This window comes from Primulina tabacum, chromosome 3 (assembly GCF_025594145.1).
Source record: "Primulina tabacum isolate GXHZ01 chromosome 3, ASM2559414v2, whole genome shotgun sequence".
Lineage (NCBI taxonomy): Eukaryota > Viridiplantae > Streptophyta > Magnoliopsida > Lamiales > Gesneriaceae > Primulina > Primulina tabacum.
In genome coordinates, this window is record NC_134552.1 from 14,121,923 (window position 1) to 14,141,413 (window position 19,491).

The 19,491-nt window shown below is 35.1% G+C and overlaps 2 protein-coding genes across 9 annotated transcripts; one reads left to right on the forward strand and one right to left on the reverse strand.

Annotated features, from left to right (window-relative positions):
• Positions 1 to 121: 121 nt before the first annotated feature.
• Positions 122 to 3,306, reverse strand: LOC142540627 (transcription termination factor MTERF4, chloroplastic-like). 6 transcript variants are annotated; one of them, XM_075646917.1, is made up of 3 exons: positions 3,022 to 3,300; positions 2,066 to 2,148; positions 122 to 1,967 (listed from the first exon to the last, which is right to left on the reverse strand). In XM_075646917.1, the coding sequence occupies exon 3, from the start codon at positions 1,934 to 1,936 to the stop codon at positions 362 to 364; it is 1,575 nt and encodes a 524-aa protein (XP_075503032.1). In that variant the 5' UTR covers positions 1,937 to 1,967; positions 2,066 to 2,148; positions 3,022 to 3,300; the 3' UTR covers positions 122 to 361. The 6 variants fall into 6 exon arrangements, with proteins under 6 accessions (XP_075503032.1, XP_075503036.1, XP_075503034.1 ...); XM_075646921.1 differs by lacking the exon at positions 2,066 to 2,148 and having other exon boundaries at positions 3,192 to 3,306; XM_075646919.1 differs by lacking the exon at positions 2,066 to 2,148 and having other exon boundaries at positions 3,155 to 3,300.
• A 9,429-nt stretch (positions 3,307 to 12,735) lies between these two features.
• LOC142540631 (C2 and GRAM domain-containing protein At1g03370-like) lies at positions 12,736 to 18,950 on the forward strand. Of its 3 annotated transcripts, XM_075646926.1 has the most exons (10): positions 12,738 to 13,609; positions 14,003 to 14,209; positions 14,285 to 15,238; positions 15,540 to 15,722; positions 15,832 to 16,115; positions 16,224 to 16,340; positions 16,609 to 16,871; positions 17,567 to 17,807; positions 18,011 to 18,283; positions 18,376 to 18,950. In XM_075646926.1, the coding sequence occupies exons 1-10, from the start codon at positions 13,261 to 13,263 to the stop codon at positions 18,568 to 18,570; spliced, it is 3,066 nt and encodes a 1,021-aa protein (XP_075503041.1). In that variant the 5' UTR covers positions 12,738 to 13,260; the 3' UTR covers positions 18,571 to 18,950. The 3 variants fall into 3 exon arrangements, with proteins under 3 accessions (XP_075503042.1, XP_075503041.1, XP_075503040.1); XM_075646927.1 differs by having other exon boundaries at positions 12,736 to 13,609; positions 14,003 to 15,238; positions 18,358 to 18,452; XM_075646925.1 differs by having other exon boundaries at positions 14,003 to 15,238.
• Positions 18,951 to 19,491: the final 541 nt, after the last annotated feature.

Genomic DNA, 19,491 nt, shown 5'->3' on the forward strand with positions numbered 1-19,491 from the left:
TTCGTTCTGATTTGAACGCGTGCTTTTGCCATTTTTAGGCGGTCTTTAGGATGACATTTATCAACCTCAAACGTTGGACTTTGGTGCTAATAATTCTCCATCAATACATACAAGGCACAAATTCGTCAAGAGTAACACTTATTTCAAATGAATATTCCTTGTTTCTCCCATCTAATAAAACACGTCTAGTTATAAGTTAACTTGTACAAAACGAAGGGTAAAAAAAATCCATGCGTGCTTCAAGGCATTATAACCGACGAACGCGTAGCATGCACGACTTCTTGACGCCCTTACCCCCATACAAGGGTTGATGACAGGATTGCAGATCAAGATAGGTTCAGAATCAGATTTCAATTTGATTCTAATGTTTAATATATTCATCCTCGTAGTCATCAACACTGTCGTCCTCATAATCAGAATCCGAGTCTTCACTGACGGGTTGCATCAGAGTATTGAGGTCGAATGAAGAAGATTCGGGTTCTATCTCTTCGATGTCAAATGAATCATAGCTCATCCTTTCTTCGAATTTCTCGTCTGAACAATTCAGAAGCCAAGAAAGAGAGCACTTTAATCCCTTACTTGCGATCATCTTATGTCTAGGCTTAATTGTTGAAGCAAGTCCATACGTGAAGTAAGCTGGGAAAGAAACCAAATCATCCAGTGGCCTGTTCATAGTGGATTCAAAGAACTCAAAATTAAGTCCCATGATGTCGAGATTCAAGGCCAACAACTGTGGACACCCAACAACCATCGTTTTCACTTGTTCTAAGGAGAATTTGCATTCTTTCAGGAAATTTGCATGCCTCACTATTGCTTTGTCGCTTAGGCTGACAATCTGCGGCATCTTCTCTATGACTCTTCCAAAATCTTTGGGACCCAATCCAAAAATCGTGTTGAGAAAGCTCTGTTGGCTAAGAAGTTTTGTTTCAAGGTCAATTCCCATGATTTCAGGATATTGAGCGATCACACTAGCAAGGGACTTTTGGCTAACATTATATTCTAAAAGGAGTTTTATGTTTGATTTCACCCGCTCATTAAGTTCAAAGCCAAGAATGTGTGGGCTTTTCTCGATTAATCTAGCGACAGCTAAGCTTGGTATTCCCATGCTTTCCAAGTATTCAACGAATGGTTTGATAACACGTCCCACTCGCATGCCCAATATCTCCGGATAAGTAGTTAGCACCCGACCAATCTCTCGCCTGGCTACTCCAATTCCAACCAAATAAGCCACGGAAGTACTCATGGTGCCCTCAAGTTTAAACCCCAGAACTTCTGGATACCTCTCCAACACTCGGGGAATGTCATTAGGCTTAATGTCCATACCTTGCAGATACTTGACAACTGGTGCAAGGTCAACAACAACACTAGCATGGAGGACTTGTGGGTACCGACGCAGAAACTCTGTGAAAGTAGATTTTCGTACGCCCAATTTTCCAAGGTAATCTAGTACTGGAATCATGTTTTTCTTTACACTGCAGCCAAGGACAAGAGGGTAATTGTTAATGTCTTCGATCGAAAGCCCTAAATTCTGAAGGAAGTTCACACGTTCTTTCATGACCTCAGCGGAAACAGGAAGTTCTAATCCATCAAGCTCATCAGGTATAATCCCGATGCCCCTCAAAAATTCGTAAACATGGGCGCGATTGGCTTTCCTCTCATTCTTCATCTGCAATAAACTAGGATGTGTATAGAACGAAGTGGGATTAACTTCTTTCTTGAGTTTGTCCTCCCTGGAGGAAGATAAATGTAAGGCCTTTAGTGGAAGTGCTCTACCAGCTACAGAGGTGTTTGACCTCATCAACAATCCACATCTCTGGGCAGAATAGTTTGAAATTGCAAGAGATGAAACAAAATTCAACTGGGTTTGGTTAAATGTAACGGAGTGCACCAGCAAAAATGGGGGTTTTGCAATGCTCATATAGCTAATTATCTTCATGCCCCTTAACAGATCGTGCAATACAAATTATCTGCACGCACAAAAGATAAAATAAGAATCCAAAATTTCCTAAATGTTAATGCATGGTACTTGAATCACAGAGGGCTGGCAATATAATGCAAAATATACCAACTGCCTGATTAGTCTTTTTCTAAAACACAGCATACATCGTATTTGTTGAACACTCATTTTACCAGAGGTTTCCACGAAACCTACAGCATCAAAGCATTGTTTGTTTCACAGTTACTTATACCTCCAGAAACTAGGAGACTCCAGAGATTAGCAAACATGGAACTTCAAAACTCGTGCCAAAGTAAAAGCAAACATACACATCAATAAACTTTAATTCAGACTTATGCTATAGATTGTGTAAAAGTACAAGCCAAATATCAAGAAAGACCAAGTGATCAGTTCTTCAACCATCAGCAATTTAAATGAGGAACATTCAAAATCCTAGTCATAAATAGACAAAAAGTATGATAACAAAAAATTAAAGAGGTATTATCCGAACAAGAAAATGCTTTCAGTTTTAATGCAGTCCCAGATTTCCAATACGCTCCAAATATAAAACCATCGAAAGTAGACCACCTTAATTGTTTCTACTCAAGTCATAAATTTAATCAAAACTTCTAATGCTTCGCCCAAAATACATTTGAGATCACAAGCGAATACATGGAACAAAACAATAATAATCATGATGATAAATCCATCTAAAGAAACAGTAACAAAAAAAACACTTGCACGCATTATTTCAATAGAATGGTGTTCTGGATGAAATAAACAAAGAAAAGCACCAGTGAAGAAAAAAGAAAATATAATGTGTTATAGGGCCAAATTATCCAAAAAATCATATTCAATTACTTACGATCCGTAAAACCCATTTGTAAATTATAATTCGAAATTTCAAACTTCCGAAAGTGTAAGCTAAAAACACAAAACCAAAATTAAAAATGCATCTTTAGAATCTCATAGCTTGGGGAGACTGTTAAGAACACCACATATTACACATTCGGTCCACAAAATTGAAGTTTGAATCAAGAAAACGAGCGAAAGATAAAGGCTTTTTAAAAAAAAAATTAACTCACGTTATACAAGAATCCTAATCCGAACCCATCGAGGTCGCGAGAAACTAGCAAGTGATTTTTAAACTTACATTAAAAGAGATGAAAACGATAGAAAACAGAATTAAATTAATATTAAGCTAGCCTCAATCTTTACGGAGAGAATGTGTCGAGGCAGGCAAAAACGGCAGTACTGGCGGTGGTGGGTGATGTATGGCCGCCGCAACAACAACAATCATAAATGTAAAAGGCTACGTTCAGAATGGCAGTTGGCGGCGGTAAAGAGCGGCGCGGATTAGAATAAAATTTTATAATTACAATGGTTTAAGAACCAAACCCCTTGAAAAAATATTAGAGTCTGTCACTACTCGGATGAGAATAAAGTTAGAGTCACGTTCGACATGTCAATACTGACAACAATGAAACATACAGTAAAAATAAAATCCGTTGATTTAAAAAATTGTGAGAGTTCGATCTAAAAAAATTCATATAATTAACTTTCAAGAAATGTTGACGGTTTAAAATTCCTTTATCTTTCTAATTCTCTTATAATGTCTTTGGTTGAATTAAAATTTGAAGTCCTTATTTCAAAAAAAAAAAATTTGTCTTTAATTCATTTTTAAAATTATCTTAAATGGACTTGACGACAATTATATATTAAATGGACTTGACGACATGTTTTACAGTGTCTACTGCTCTGTCAAAACAGCCAAAGAATTATGGGACTCATTGGAGAAAAAGTATAAGACAAAAGATGCAGGAGTCAAGAAGTTCGTAGTTGGAAAATTCCTTGACTTCAAAATGGTAGACGCCAAATCTGTAATAAATCAGGCACAACAAATTCAAATTATAATTCATGACTTGTTGGCAGAAGGTATGGAAATCAATGAACCATTTCAAGTGGTGGCCATAATTGAGAAATTGCTACCAATGTGGAAAGACTTCAAGAACTACCTTAAGCACAAGCGCAAGGAGTTGAAACTTGAAGATCTGATTGTGAGGCTTCGAATTGAGAAAGATAGTCGTACTTCTGAAGCCAAAACACACAAAAGGACAATGGACGCCGAGGCCGAGGCCAATCTGACAGAATCTAGCACCAGTCACAAGAGAAAGCGCCCTCAAAATGAGAAACGAGGGCATGCCAAGAAGTTCAAAGGAACTTGCTACAACTGTGGCAAACCGAATCATATGGCCAAGGACTGTCGTCTTCCAAAGAAAGACAACAAACATCAGAAACTAAGGCAAGCCAATATCATCGAAGATAGGAATGTACCAATAGACTTATCACAACTTGATATATCCGTCGTTGTGTTTGAAACCAATTTGGTAGATAATCCAAGGGAATTGGCGGGTAGATATCGGATCCACTAGCCACATATGTGCTGAAAAGGAAATGTTCTCATCCTACACTACTGTAAGTGATAGGAAATTTTTTATGGGAAACTCTACGACATCTCAGGTAGTAGGAATTGGCAAAGTGGTGTTGAAGATGACTTCCGGTAAAGAGATAACATTGTTGAATGTGTTGCATGTGTCAGACATTTGAAAGAACTTAGTTTCTGGATCCTTGTTGAGTAAGGCTGTCTTTAAACTTGTGTTTGAATCGGACAAGTTTGTCTTAACTAAGAATGGTGTGTTTGTAGGCAAAGTGTACCAAGATAATGGTCTCTTTAAAATGAATGTAATGAATATTTACCGTCATGAGGCGAAGAATAAAGTGAATGATTCTGTTTACTTGTTTGAAAGTTCTAATTTATAGAATGAAAGATTAAGACATGTTAACTTCAACGCATTACAAAGACTTGCAAACTTAAATGTATTACCTGCATTTAAAAGAAATCCACGAGATAAGTGTGAGATTTGTGTTTAAGCAAAGATGGCCAAAAGTCCATTCCATTATGTGACAAGAAATACTAATTCACTTGAATTAATTCACACTGACGTATGTGATTTAAAATTTGTGCAAACTCGAGGTGGAAAAAAGTATTTCATAACTTTCATTGATGATTGCACAAGGTTTTGTTACGTCTATCTATTGAAAAGCAAGGATGAAACTATAGAAGCTTTCAAAAATTATAAGAATGAGGTTGAGAATCAATTGAGTACAACAATCAAAATGATTCGAAGTGATAGAGGTGGAGAGTATGTCGCACCATTTGAAGAATTTTGCACTAACTCTGGCATAATTCATCAAACTACGGCACCATACTCACCTCAATCAAACGGAGTTGCAGAACGTAAAAATCGTACTCTTAAGGAGATGATGAACGCGTTGTTAATGAATTCTGACTTACCTCAAAACCTGTGGGGGGAAGCAATATTATCTGCAAACCACATTCTTAATAAAATACCACACAAAGGGAAAGATGAAACTCCATATGAGTTATGGAAAGGTCGCAAACCATCTTACAAATACCTAAAAGTGTGGGGGTGTTTGGCTAAAGTAGAAATACCCAAGCCAAAACAAGTTAAAATTGGACCCAAAACTGTTGACTGCATTTTTATTGGATATACATATAATAGTAGTGCATATAGGTTTTTGGTGCATAAGTCAACGATTCCTGATATTAACGAAGGAACAATTATGGAATCAAGGAATGCAATATTCTTTGAAAACAACTTTCCTTGTAAGGAAAGAAAAGAAGGTTCCATTAAACGATCTTATGAATCTACTATTGATTCTAAAAAAATCAATGAAGAACCAAGACGTGGTAAGAGAGCTAGAGTTGAAAAGTCTTTTGGTCGTGAATTTCTGACTTACATGTTAGATGATGAACCTAGAACTATTCAAGAAGCTCTATCCAATCCAGAAGCACATTTCTGGAAAGAAGCAATAAATGATGAAATAGATTCCATTATGCATAATCATACATGAGAGTTGACTGACCTCCCTCCGAGATGTATGCCTTAGGATGCAAGTGGATCCTTAAAAGGAAATACAAAGAAGATGGATCTATAGATAAATACGAAGCACGATTGGTAGCTAAAGGGTTTAAACAAAATGAAGGATATGACTTCTTTGACACATACTCTCCAGTCACCAGGATTACATCCATTCGTGTTCTCATAGCTATTGCTGCATTGAATAACCTTGAGATTCACCAAATGGATGTAAAGACAGCCTTTTTGAATGGAGAATTGGAAGAAGAAATATATATGGAACAACCCGAGGGGTTTGTTGTACTCGGACAAGAAAAGAAGGTGTGTAAACTTGTCAAGTCACTATACAGACTCAAACAAGCACCTAAGCAATGACATGAAAAATTTGACAATACAATGAAGTCAAATGGTTTCAAACTCAACGAATGTGATAAATGCGTTTATATTAAAGGTAATGCAAAAGATTATGTAATTGTCTGCCTTTATGTTGACGACATGTTGATTATGGGAAGTAATCATGAGTTGATTATAAATATCAAGAATATGTTGAAAAGGTCTTTTGATATGAAAGACTTGGGGTTATGTGATATTATATTAGGGATTAAAATTTCTAGAATACCTGAAGGAATTATTTTATCACAAACTCACTATGTTGAAAAGGTGCTAGAAAGATTCAGTACCTTAAACAGTCGTCCTGCTAGAACTCCTATAGATTTAGGCGTTCATTTAGCAAAGAATAGAGGAGAACCCATCTCACAATTGGAATATGCAAGGATAATAGGTATTCTAATGTACTTGATTAACTTTACTCGTCCAGATCTTGCGTATTCAGTAAATAAGTTAACTAGGTTCACAAGTAATCCAAATAAGGATCATTGGAAAGCCTTAACTAGAGTGCTTGGATATTTGAAATATACATTGAACTATGGTTTGATGTATTCAAAATATCCTGCAGTTTTAGAAGATACTGTGATGCTAATTGGATATCTGACACAAAAGAGTCCAAGTCCACTAGTTGATATGTATTCACAATATGTGGATGAGCGGTGTCATGGAAATCGTCTAAGCAAACATGTATAGCTCGATCCACTATGGAATCCGAATTCATAGCCTTAGATAAAGCTGGGGAAGAAGCCGAATGGCTAAGAAACTTCCTAGAAGATATTCCTTGTTGGAATAAGCATGTGCCTTCCATTAACATTCATTGTGATAGTCAATCGGCAATTGGAAGAGCACAAAGCAGTATGTACAATAGTACGTCTCGACACATTAGACGAAGACATAATACCATAAGACAATTAATCTCAAATGGGGTTATTTCTGTTGAATATGTAAAATCAAAGAAAAACCTAGCGGATCCGTTTATTAAAGGAATAAATAAATATCAAATGTACAAACTGTTAAGAGAAATGAGTTTAAAACCCACAAAATAAAATATTTATAGCGGTAACCCAACCTTGTGAAGTGGAGATCCCATGACTTTGGTTCAATGGGACAACTAAGTTATAAATATTAGTTTGAGTACTTGGAATAAGTAAAGGCTCATTCCTACAAAATCCAAGTAGAAAAGACCTGCAACATGTGGTGAGGTTAAGTTTTCTTTTAATGATTCCTATATCTAAAAGGTAGGGTATGACAGGATACTCTAGTTAGGAGATCACATATAAGTGAGAAGTAATGGCCGCTTCAATGGAAAAACACTTAAAAATCTAAGATATGGTCCATGGCCGAAATGGACACAACATGAGAACAAGAATATGTTAGAATTAATATTGTGTAAATACTATTGACTTGGTTTACATAAACGGTTGACTAGTTCAAGACATCATGTCACTACTCAACTAGTAAATCCTATAGTATATTACTAAGGAAGGTTCAAAGTCAAAAGCTACCTATCCTAATGCAATAATAATTCATAAGAGCTTTCAAGTAAATCTGCATACATGCATTATGTTAATTTATGTGGGGGATTGTTGGATAAATGAATAATGAAGAGTTGTTGAATAGAAATGGGAGTGGGAGTTGTCCCACATGGAGAAAATAGCCAAATAAAGTCTTCCTCATAAACTCTAAGTTTGAGTTAGGGGTTTGGGCCCCAAGGGGTACCAGAAGTTTTTAGAAGGGGGAAGACGCTAATAAGTTGTGTCTTGGTGAAACACACGCGCGTGCGCTCGGCCCGGCCCGGCCCGCTTCGGTGTGGTGCGGTGCGGTCTTTGACAAGCATTATTCTTTTTGGAACAAGTTTATTTGAAGAATAAAATTTGTTAGCTAAATGATGCATTCGGAACAGAGATGCGCGGGTGCGCCACATCCCGCGCGTATGCGCGCTTGTTGCTGGACTCATTGCTGACGAAATAGAACAAGGCGCGCAGGCGCGCGCTCCTTGATGTGCGCGTAGCTCGCGAGGGCAGAATGATGCGCGTGGCCACGCACGCGCCTTGTTCTATTTCGTCAGCAATGAGTCCAGCAACAAGCGCGCGCTCCTTGATGTGCGCGTAGCTCGCGAGGGCAGAATGATGCGCGTGGCCACGCACGCGCGGTTGCGCGCGCAGCGCTGATTCTGGAAAAATGCGCGTCCCTTGGCTATGATGACATCTGTTCTTGACTGTTTTTGGCCCAATCAATGTATCCCTTGACTAGAATTGTGTCTCTTCTAAACATCCGGTCTGGAGAAACGTGTCTCTTCAACGCAACCGATGATCATCTATAAATATTCCCTCCAACCATTTTCCAAGGCTGCTGAAATTTTTCACTGCTTTTCTTCTTCCATATTGCTGCATTCTTTATTTTCGAAATACTTGAAAGTTGCTGCATATATTGTTTGCTGCATTCGAGATTTGTAGTGCTGCAAACTCTCGAATAGACGTCGTTGTATCTTGGAGACGATTGCCTGCAACGTATAGCACTTTATACGGGCAATTTCGTCTTGCGAAGAAAAGGTTTTTCCTTGCCTCGACTTGCTCTTATTGTTGTTGCGTTTTGTTCGTGATTCAAGTTGCTGCGCTTTGCTCGTGTTTCATGACATCCAACATATCCAGGGTAATATCTATCAAACAGAGTAGTATTTTTTTTTGTGAATATCGGTAGAGTTGACCCGTCTAACAAATAAAGAATCGTGAGACCGTCTCACAAGACACCTACTCTTTATATAATTTGAAAGGCATGGCTAGGAAATGAATAATACTATAGAATTTCGTATTGAGAATTTTTTTGCATACATTTTTCTAAGAGTGTATCTTTTGTGATACGGTGTCAGGGATATAGATATGTGAGACTGATCAACTCAATATACATCTACAATAAAAAGAAATATTTGTGATATAAAAAATATTTTTTTTATGGATCAGGTCGAGTGTGATATATATCTCACAAAATTGACTCACGAGACTTGTATAATTATGCTATCCATATCTACGAATGAGCAAAAATCATCGATGATCCTAATAAACTAATCGGTTTAATTTTCTATTATTGGTTTTCTTGTTAGAAAACATCGAATTATTCAGATAAATAAATTGTAAGAGTAAGTCTCCTGTGACTTGTGAGAAGGTCGCACGAATTTTTTTCTATGAGACGGGTCAAATCTACCGATATTCACAATAAAAAGTAATAATTTAGCATAAAAAATAATATTTTTTCATGGATGACCCAAATAAGAGATCTGTCTCACAAAATATGATCTGTGAGACCGTTTCACACAAGTTTTTGTCAAATTATAATTAGTTTGATTTTGAGATTAAAAAACAATGTGTTTGGCCCATTTAAAGATTAATTCCATATAGTTTTGGTTTGCTGGTTATTTGGCTCGATCGAAAACCTTATTCACATAACATTTTGTGTAACTCGCATTTTATTTTATAAAAAAAATAGAAATGGTTTCTAATGTAAGGTGGATTATAAGAATCACGAAATAAGTAAATATGCAATTCTGAAAACATAATCAGGGAAAATTACTAGAAAAATTAATGCAAAAAAATATAATTATACTATTTTTCTTCACAATAAATTTTATTGAATGGTATAATTTAAAAATAAATAGATAAACATTAAAATGTTAACAAATTATTTCAATAAACTAACTTATTTTGTATGTTATATTAAAAAAAGGGAAATCAATACCATTTTACTAATATGTAAACAAAACTAAATTAACATTTGTTAAGCATCTTATTTTCTTGGGAAAAATATAGTTATAAATGCAACATATAAATTATTATATTAAATAATATTTTCATTAACTTTGAAGTATATTAATCTTTTTCTATCTCACAACCGCTACCATTTAATACGCATTGGGTAAAGTACTAGTATGCAGACCACACTAAATATATAAATTACACTGGACAAGCGCCGTGTCATAGAATTATTCAAAAAAATATTGATAAGAAAATCAAACTTGTGATCATTCATCAAACAAACTACGTCAACTTATACACTCCCCCATATTACTTATTTTATCAGTTGTAGGCAAAATATTATGTGTGTCTCGACGTCAACAGGTGAAATAATGTTCTCTATTATTATTATTAAATTTGAGGCAGGGAGTAAAATTTTCTTTTCATCTCAAATGTCATATCAATTTTTTCCTCAAAATAATAAATTATATATTCAATCAATCACAAAAAAACATATGAACCGATTTTGTTAGGCGTTTTTAATCTGATCCAGCTTAACTCGACTTATTAAAAATATTATTTTTTATGTTAAAAATATTACTTTTATTGTATATATAGATCAGATCGATCTGACTTAAGAAAACATAATCTCAATCAATTTGTTCGTGGAACGTAACATAGAGGGCAATAAGTTTGGTTGGATTTGATTATTTGCCCCGTTGGATTGATAATTTATCGCTAATAGTGCACCCGTATGCGTGGTGTATGCTTGTGTAATATTTTTCTAATTATTTTGATTTATATTCAAATAAGAGTAATATCATTGTTGTAAAAAAAATGAAAGATCATACTGCTATTTGAATTGATGATATTAATAAGAAAATATTATATCATAATTTTAAAATTTATTGAGGGATAAAAGTGTAATGTGAAATGTCGAAATAAGAAAACAAAAGAAAAACCAAAGTGTGAAACATATAAGAGCAATTTTAGAAGGAAAAGATCATGTCTTTTTGTCTATATTAGGTAGATTCTTTATATAGAAGTATAGATCATGGATATTTTTTTAAAAGTTAGTTATCTAATTATATTAATAACATTTTTTTTTTATTATATAGCAGTTTTGGATTTTTTTTAATTTGAGGACTTCTTCTTATACCTATGAATTCCATTGTAGCTAAAAATATACATTGGAAGAATCGGTTGGATCAACAGAAATTGAGAAATATTATCTCCGACTCACTAGGTTCTATCACTGCAAAGCCCAATCACGGTAAAAAGTCGTAAGGGACGAATGATATACTCGATGAATAAGTAATTCAATTGAGAATCCCACCAGACCTAACTATCGTAATGTGTCCTGATATCAAAGCTTCTTGAACCTACTGAAGGAGGAATTAGGATCAGAGCGCTAGCATTCCTTACTTTCTATAAATTGCTCATTATCATCTCATCCCCCATATAGAGGGTGCACTTTTTGTATATGTAGCAAATATCTATCCAATATCACTGTTTGACATACCATTAATCCACTTTAAAGAGTATTTATGTATATAATTCAGAGTTGAAAATTAAAACAATTCATCATTAATTTATCAAATTAAATATATTATTATTTGTCATTTATTATTCCAAAATCTTATACAAATTTTTTAATAATCATGATATTATTTATTAGTATAATCACATCAATCAATCAAGTTGGGCACACAAAAACAAATATATGTTGTACTTTTCAACACAATTTCCACATGAGCATATTTATTGAATTTTGTACACTTAAATTAAATTTGACTTCTAGAATACTATCAAAATTATATTTAGAGTTAATCATATTTGAAAAAGTTATTAACTCTATGTATTTTTAAATTTTGAGCACATATATTTTTGAAATTATTTACAGACAAATGTTTAAATTTGAAAACAAGAATAAATAAATCATTTTTTACATAGAATTTTCACCAATATTGGGATTGACAAAAACTTGTGTGAGACGGTCTCACAGATCGTATTTTGTGAGACGGATCTCTTATTTGGGTCATCCATAAAAAAATATTACTTTTTATGCTAAGAATATTACTTTTTATTGTGAATATCAGTAGGGCTGACCCGTCTCACAGATAAAAATTCGTGAGACCATCTTACAAGAGACCTACTAATTGGGATTTCACATATTATATATAACTAACATATCTATACTTATATATTATATTATTAAGTGTGAGAATATGATAATAACTACCTAGAGGGACACCAACTTTTGTTTTTCAATTTTACCCTTGTATGATACTAATATTACACTTTTGTTTTTTGTTTTTTTTTTTTAATTTCAACACACACTTTTAATTTTTTTTTATTTCAACCATTCAAATATCAATTTAGTCTCTCAATAATTTGTCAAATTCACTTTAGTCCATCGATAATGATAAAAAAGATTGTATATACACGCATCGCGTGTGCAGAGTAACTAGTATATATATAAAGATCAGGATGAATTACAATTAGCTTTTGAACATAAAAATACTAGGTTGGTTTGCACGAGATCTTACCAAATAATTATTATTATCCGTAATAAAAAAATGTGATACATTAGAAGATTTGTCTGTTTGCAAGTCAATTAGTCCAAAAACATACGCGCAGCTCAAATTGAATAAAGGCATAGAAAAAGTCAGCATCCCGATCTTTTTTTATTTTGTTTTTTAAATTAAATTGCATCTACCCCCTTCTCTCCATCCTCATTGAACAAACAGAAATGAATTAAACCAACAGTTGCCCATATTTAATTTTTGCAATTAAATTCTATTTTTCTTTGGGGTTTTATAATATATTGTTTTTCCAGATACATTATTTTCACATATTTCATCTGAAATTTTAGCGTTTTTTCTTGAATAAATTCGACAACCGCTTCTGTTCGTGTTTTGTTTTGTTTTCGTTTTTAAATATTGATTTTGCAGTTTCATCAAGAATTTGTTTTCGCCATTTCCCGTTTCATATTTTGATCCCAATTTGCAGTTCATGCTTTTCTGTTTCTTACCTCTTGATTTTCTCGGTGTTCTTTTGTTATCTTCTCAAAGCTTCTGTTTCTTGAACGGGGATTTTTTAATGCGATTGGATTCATTTTCTGATTTTGTGAAATAAAGGGTTTGCATTGAGGATCAAATTCTCTCGTCTCCTTAACTTCCTGGAGAATTCAATTCTTGGATTAGATTTTTGTTACTTATTCAAGTCTGTCGTCATTGTCTCTGATGAACATAGAATTTTCGTAAACATGAAGCTTTTAGTGAGAGTAATTGAAGCAAGAAATATACCGGCAATGGACCCAAATGGATCGAGCGATCCGTACGTGAAACTACAGTTGGGAAGGCAAAAGTTCAGGACTAAAGTTTTAAAGAAGTGCTTGAACCCATCATGGTGTGAGGAATTTACGTTTAAAGTTGACGATTTGAAAGAAAAGCTTCTGATATCAGTTTTAGACGAAGATAAGTACTTCAACCATGATTTTATTGGGAAAGTCAAAATTCCCATTTCTCAAGTTTTTGAAGCCAAGGACGCTTCCCTTGGTACTTCTTGGTATACATTGCGGCCGAAGAATGAGAAGACCAAGAACAAGGACTGTGGTAAGGCGTGTAATCTTTATTTCTTTTCCTTTAGGCTGTGTTAACTTTCTTGAACACTCGACTGGATGCCGAATATGGGAATTTATGAGTTTTTTGGTTTAGGATTTTGATTAAAGATTTCCGATTCGTTTTGGTAATTTTTTTTACTTTTGATGCCTTAAGCATGTATTATTCAGGGAGAACAATGTTATTGGTTTCCTGTTTTTCTTATTTTGTTGATTTCTTGGATTTCTTTTTGTATTTTGTGCATGCATGTTTTAATTGAATGAACAAAAGGGAAGGAAGGGCCCATGTTTCACATTGGATTGAGTATGCTTTTAGATGGCATTTCGGATAATTTCTGTCACTGGGAAGGTCCGTTATCCTATTGTAACTCCTCTTGCATTGTAACAGGTGAAATTCTTCTCACCATATGTTTCTCTCAAAGTAACACACTGGCAGACCTGCCACCTATCACTGATCCTGTAAATCCAAGAAAGTCTGCTGATTTGACATCAGATTTAGCATCAAGATCTTCTCCTTTAAGGTCATCTTCTCCTATGAGGTCAGAAGAAGAAGTCCCGTCTAAGGAGGAAAAATCATATGCACCAACATTAGCTGGTAGAATTGCACAAATTTTTAACAAGAATGTGGATTCAGTGTCCGTAAGTTCTAATGATACGTCTGATATATCAGATTTACCTGAAAGTGTAAGTGCATTGGGTTTGGAGGACAAGACCGAAGAGCAATCCTCATCAGTTGATTTTGAAGAACTAATAAAAACAACGGAGATGAGAGAACAAGGAGATGAGGTTCCAAGTAGTTTACCCGGAGGGATAGTTTTAGACCAGTTGTATGGGATAACTCCACGAGAATTGAACTCAGTGCTCTTTTCGCCAGACTCAAATCATTTGAAAGCTGTAATGGACATACAAGGATCAACAGATTTGCAAATAGGGCCTTGGAAATTTGAAAATGGTGGTGCGGTTTTGAAAAGAGTGGTTTCGTATACCAAGGCTGCAAGTAAATTGATTAAAGCTTTAAAAACTACAGAGGAGCAAACATATTTGAAAGCAGATGGGAAAACTTTTGCTGTTTTGTCCAGTGTGAACACTCCAGATGCACCATACGGGAAAATTTTCAGGGCTGAAGTGCTTTACTGTATTACCCAAGGACCCGAGCAGCCATCGGGTGAACTGTCTTCTAAGCTTGTAGTTTCTTGGAGAATGAACTTTTTGCAGAGCACCATGATGAGAAGTATGATCGAAGGTGGAGCAAAACAAGGTATCAAGGAAAGCTTCGAACAATATGAAAAGTTGTTGTCTCAGAATGTAAATCCTGTTGATCTCAAAGGTATTGGTTTGGAGAAAGATCAGCTGTTAGCATCTCTTCAGGCGGAACGTCCTTCGGATTGGAAATTGGCAGCTCAGTATTTTTCTAATTTTACAGTCATTTCAACAATTCTAATGGGGTTTTATGTGCTCATGCATGTATGGCTGGCCATGCCCAACACAGTTCAAGGTCTTGAATTTGTTGGTTTAGACATGCCTGATTCTATTGGTGAATTGATTGTGTGTGGAGTACTTGTTCTGCAAGGGAAACGGGTATTGGAGTTGATTTCTCGATTTATGCAGGCCCGAGTTCAAAAAGGTACAATATATATTTTCTCACCTAGAGAGGGACGCTATTCCCGTGAGATGGATCTGGGTTTTTCGCTGCTTACATCACATCAACATATGTTGATGCGTACAAATGCATATCCATGCACATAATAAACACATTCTGCATGTAGTTATGTGATTCTAGTTTGACACAGATATGGTTTAATTTTGTCATATCTTTCATATTTTATGAATTCAATTTCAGCAAAGTTAGGACTGTCTGTCAAATTTAGGCGTTGAACAAGTTTTCACTGGGTTAATATGGTTTATTTCGTTAATGCTGATAATAGGTACCGACCATGGAATCAAAGCACAGGGAGATGGTTGGTTGCTCACAGTTGCCTTAATTGAAGGAAGAAATTTGGCGGCAGTCGACTCAAGTGGATTCTCTGACCCTTACGTGGTGTTTACTTGCAACGGTAAAACAAAGACCAGCTCTATCAAGTTCCAGAAATCCGATAGTCTTTGGAATGGTATGATAATTGCTATATTTGTATTCTATTTTTTCTTGCCAAAATGAGTGATAATTTTATCTTTTCCTGTTTTTATAATTAATTCATTGAAATTGATGATCCGTTGCAGAAATTTTTGAATTTGATGCAATGGAAGAGCCTCCATCTGTGCTGGATGTGGAAGTTTTTGATTTTGACGGGCCTTTTGATGAAGCCACATCTCTTGGACGCACTGAAATTAATTTCTTGAAATCTAATATATCGGACTTGTCTGATATCTGGATTCCTCTCGAAGGAAAATTGGCTCAGGCATGCCAATCAAAGTTGCATTTAAGAATTTTCTTGAACAATACCAGGGGTAGTAATGGTTTCAGAGATTATATTAGTAAGATGGAAAAGGAGGTGGGAAAGAAGGTATGGGGTCTCCTTTTTAGCTCCTAGATTCCCTCTATGAGTTGTGTCTCAGTTTTTAAAATCTCCGTCTTATCCAGCTATTTGACATGGTCCACGGAATGTTTGCAGATTAAATTGCGTTCTCCTCAAACAAATTCAGCATTCCAGAAGCTCTTTGGGCTTCCTCCAGAGGAATTTCTCATCAATGACTTTTCGTGCCACTTGAAACGTAAAATGCCCCTCCAGGTACTTATTTAATCTGTTGTATTATTTGTTTTTTCTCTATTTTCTTGTGTAATATTTTCTGCTACTTACCTATTATAGCTATTCTCTTAATTCACATACTGTTGGTGATTTTCCCCATTCAGTTGGTTTCCTTCCGTTTCCTCCTACCTTACTGTATTTGCAAAAATAAGCACTTCCCTAGGCTCAGAGTGATGATGTTTGGAGCCTAGTTTCTTGTTTATGTATGGGGTATGAGTCTTGGAAACTGATTTTATTGCCCCTGTGGCAGGGCCGTCTGTTTCTGTCAGCAAGAATAATTGGGTTCCATGCTGATTTATTTGGTCACAAGACAAAGTTTTTCTTTCTCTGGGAAGATATAGAAGACATTAAAATCATTCCTCCTACTTTGTCATCAATGGGCAGTCCTGTGGTAGTCATGACACTAAGGCTTGGAAGAGGTTTTGATGCACGACATGGAGCAAGGACACAGGATGCAGAAGGCAGGCTGAAGTTTCATTTTCACTCTTTTGTGTCTTTCAATGTGGCAAATAGGTAATTTTCAAGTTTTACTTGTGAGTTAAGGCTTAGTTTGGAAGTTGGAATGGAAAAGATAGGAAGAGAAAGGAAGAGGAGAGAAATGTCAAACGATGTATTTTTTTGTTTGGGATTTTGAGAAAAAAAAAAAGAAGGGAAATAATTTTTATTTATTTGAAAACAATTATTTTTGTTTGTGTTTCCTCCCATTTTTGGAAGGAAAGAATTTTGAATCTGGAGAAGGAAATTTTCCCTCCATTTACTTTCTTTTCTCTTCCTTAAAAAACTCCCAAACAAAATTTGGTTTGTCCCATCTTCTTCTCTAGAGTTCATATTTCATAATATTGGCCATTTTTTTCATCCTTGATGAATTTTTGCACTGGTCTACATATGAGCCTTGTTTGTACCCCTATTTTTGGTCTATCTGTCTCAACTTAGAAGTTATCTGCTAGCCTTGTTGTTCCTCTATGTACTGATGCCTAAAATCTGATTAATTGAAGTTATAATTAAGAAAGTACTTAAGTTTTGTTGATTTTGTTAAAATAAATGAGGTGTCGATTTTTCTGGTATAGCTTTTCAATTTTGTATGGATGTTTTGCAACAACGATAAATTGCTTCGAAAGTTTAGATCACGTGACTTAAATAAGTTTCTTATTGTTTCTAGTCTACTGTATTTTTTAAAAGAAAATGTCTTGTAAATGTGTACTATACAGAACAATAATGGCTCTCTGGAAGGCGAGAGCCTTGACTCCTGAGCAGAAGGTACAAATAGTTGAGGAAGAATCTGAAGCTAACAGTGTTCACACCACTGAAGAGGAGTCCATTGTGAAAAATCTCCTTGTTGCAGAGGAAGAAGTTGAGGCCAAAAGCCTTCAAACCGAGGAGACTGGGTCCTTTCTTGGAATTGAGGACGTAAACATGTCGGTTATCTACTGTTCTATCTTGTCTGTACCTGTAAGTACTTTTCTAGGCCCAAAATATTCTGACAAAAGCAATGCTCTTCACACAAATGTATTGGCCTTTGGTTGTGGATGACTGCTTATTTCTCATTTTCCGTTTTTGTTCTATTTGTCCTCTGCATGTTTTGTCTTGGGTTGTTTGCTTTTGGTTTCATTTTCACGTGAATAACTTTAATACTTCTGATTTGTTGTTCTCAGACTAGTTTTTCTATGGAGTTATTCAGAGGGAGTGAGATTGATCGAAGGGTTATGGAACGAGCTGGATGCCTAAACTATTCTCACAGCCCATGGGAATCTGAAAAACCCGACGTCTATCAGAGACAACTTTATTACAAATTTGACAAGCGTATATCCCATTACAGAGGAGAAGTGACCAGTACTCAGCAAAAGTCCCGTCTTTCGGGTAAAAACGGTTGGCTCATAGAAGAGGTCATGACCCTCCATGGAGTTCCACTTGGCGACTATTTTACGGTTAGTACCCTGCCACTTTTCAGTTCACACTGTAGCATAATCTCACTCTCTTTTTCTGCAGTCTTTTGACTCAGATTGATAATTAACTGCAGCTTCACTTGAGATATCAGATTGAGGATTTACCTTCAAGATCTGTAGGTTGTAGTGTTCAAGTATACTTTGGAATCGCATGGCTAAAAGACACCAAACATCGAAAAAGAATCACGAAGAACATTACTCTCAATCTTCAGGAGCGACTTAAAGTCGTGTTCAGTGTACTAGAGAAGGAATACGTTTCAGGAACGTAGACCGATCTAGCCAGTTTCAATGAAGTCTTATTCTTTCCCAATGCGCACTATGTTGAGTTACATTGTATAGCTCGAATAACACTCGACACAGCGCCTCTCAACCTTCATAGGTTCCCCTGATTTTTGCTGAAACACGAGAAACCTTAGCATATAGATTGTAGCTAGGCTCCAGTATAATAGAGAGATATCTTTGAGCTTCTTGGAAGATCTGATATTCTGTGACAGTAGCAGACCACCAGTTATAACACTTGCCACGCTCAAGTTCAATTCATTGATGTAAATTCTTTGTAATCCAATATTTTGATCATATTTTTTCATGACTTCTATGTACTCATTTTTTACCTTCAAATGTTGAAAAAATAATAATATCTTGAGAACAATTGCATTTTTCTTGAGAATTTATCATATAAATTTATAGTAGCTCGAACTTTAGAATATTCAATTTTTTTTTTGTTTTGAATTACAATTAATAAATTACTATTTAAGCCACTAAAATAAATTAATATGGAAATAACTTCAACTTTAGAATGAATAAAATTTCATTCTTTTTGGTCGTGGACTTACAATCTGGTTCCAATTTCTTAGAATGAGGAACCAAAACTATAAAAAAACAGAAACAATGTGATGTCAGAACCATAATGAACGATAAATTAATTTTAAATTTTAAGATTTTGTGGTACATATTATATATACACTAAATCATGCAATTAAACTATTCGATCTATGCAAATTAAATTTAAAATCATATTTTTTTTAATAAAAAAACAAAATATAAATATTATTTTATTATATAATTGTTAAACAATTCGTTTCATTATCCTTCCCTTTAAATTATTTCAATCGGTTCAAGCTACAACTGAAACTGTAAAAACTTGAACCGGGACTGTGTCCAAGCAGTTTGGTTCCGGTTTTACTTTTCAT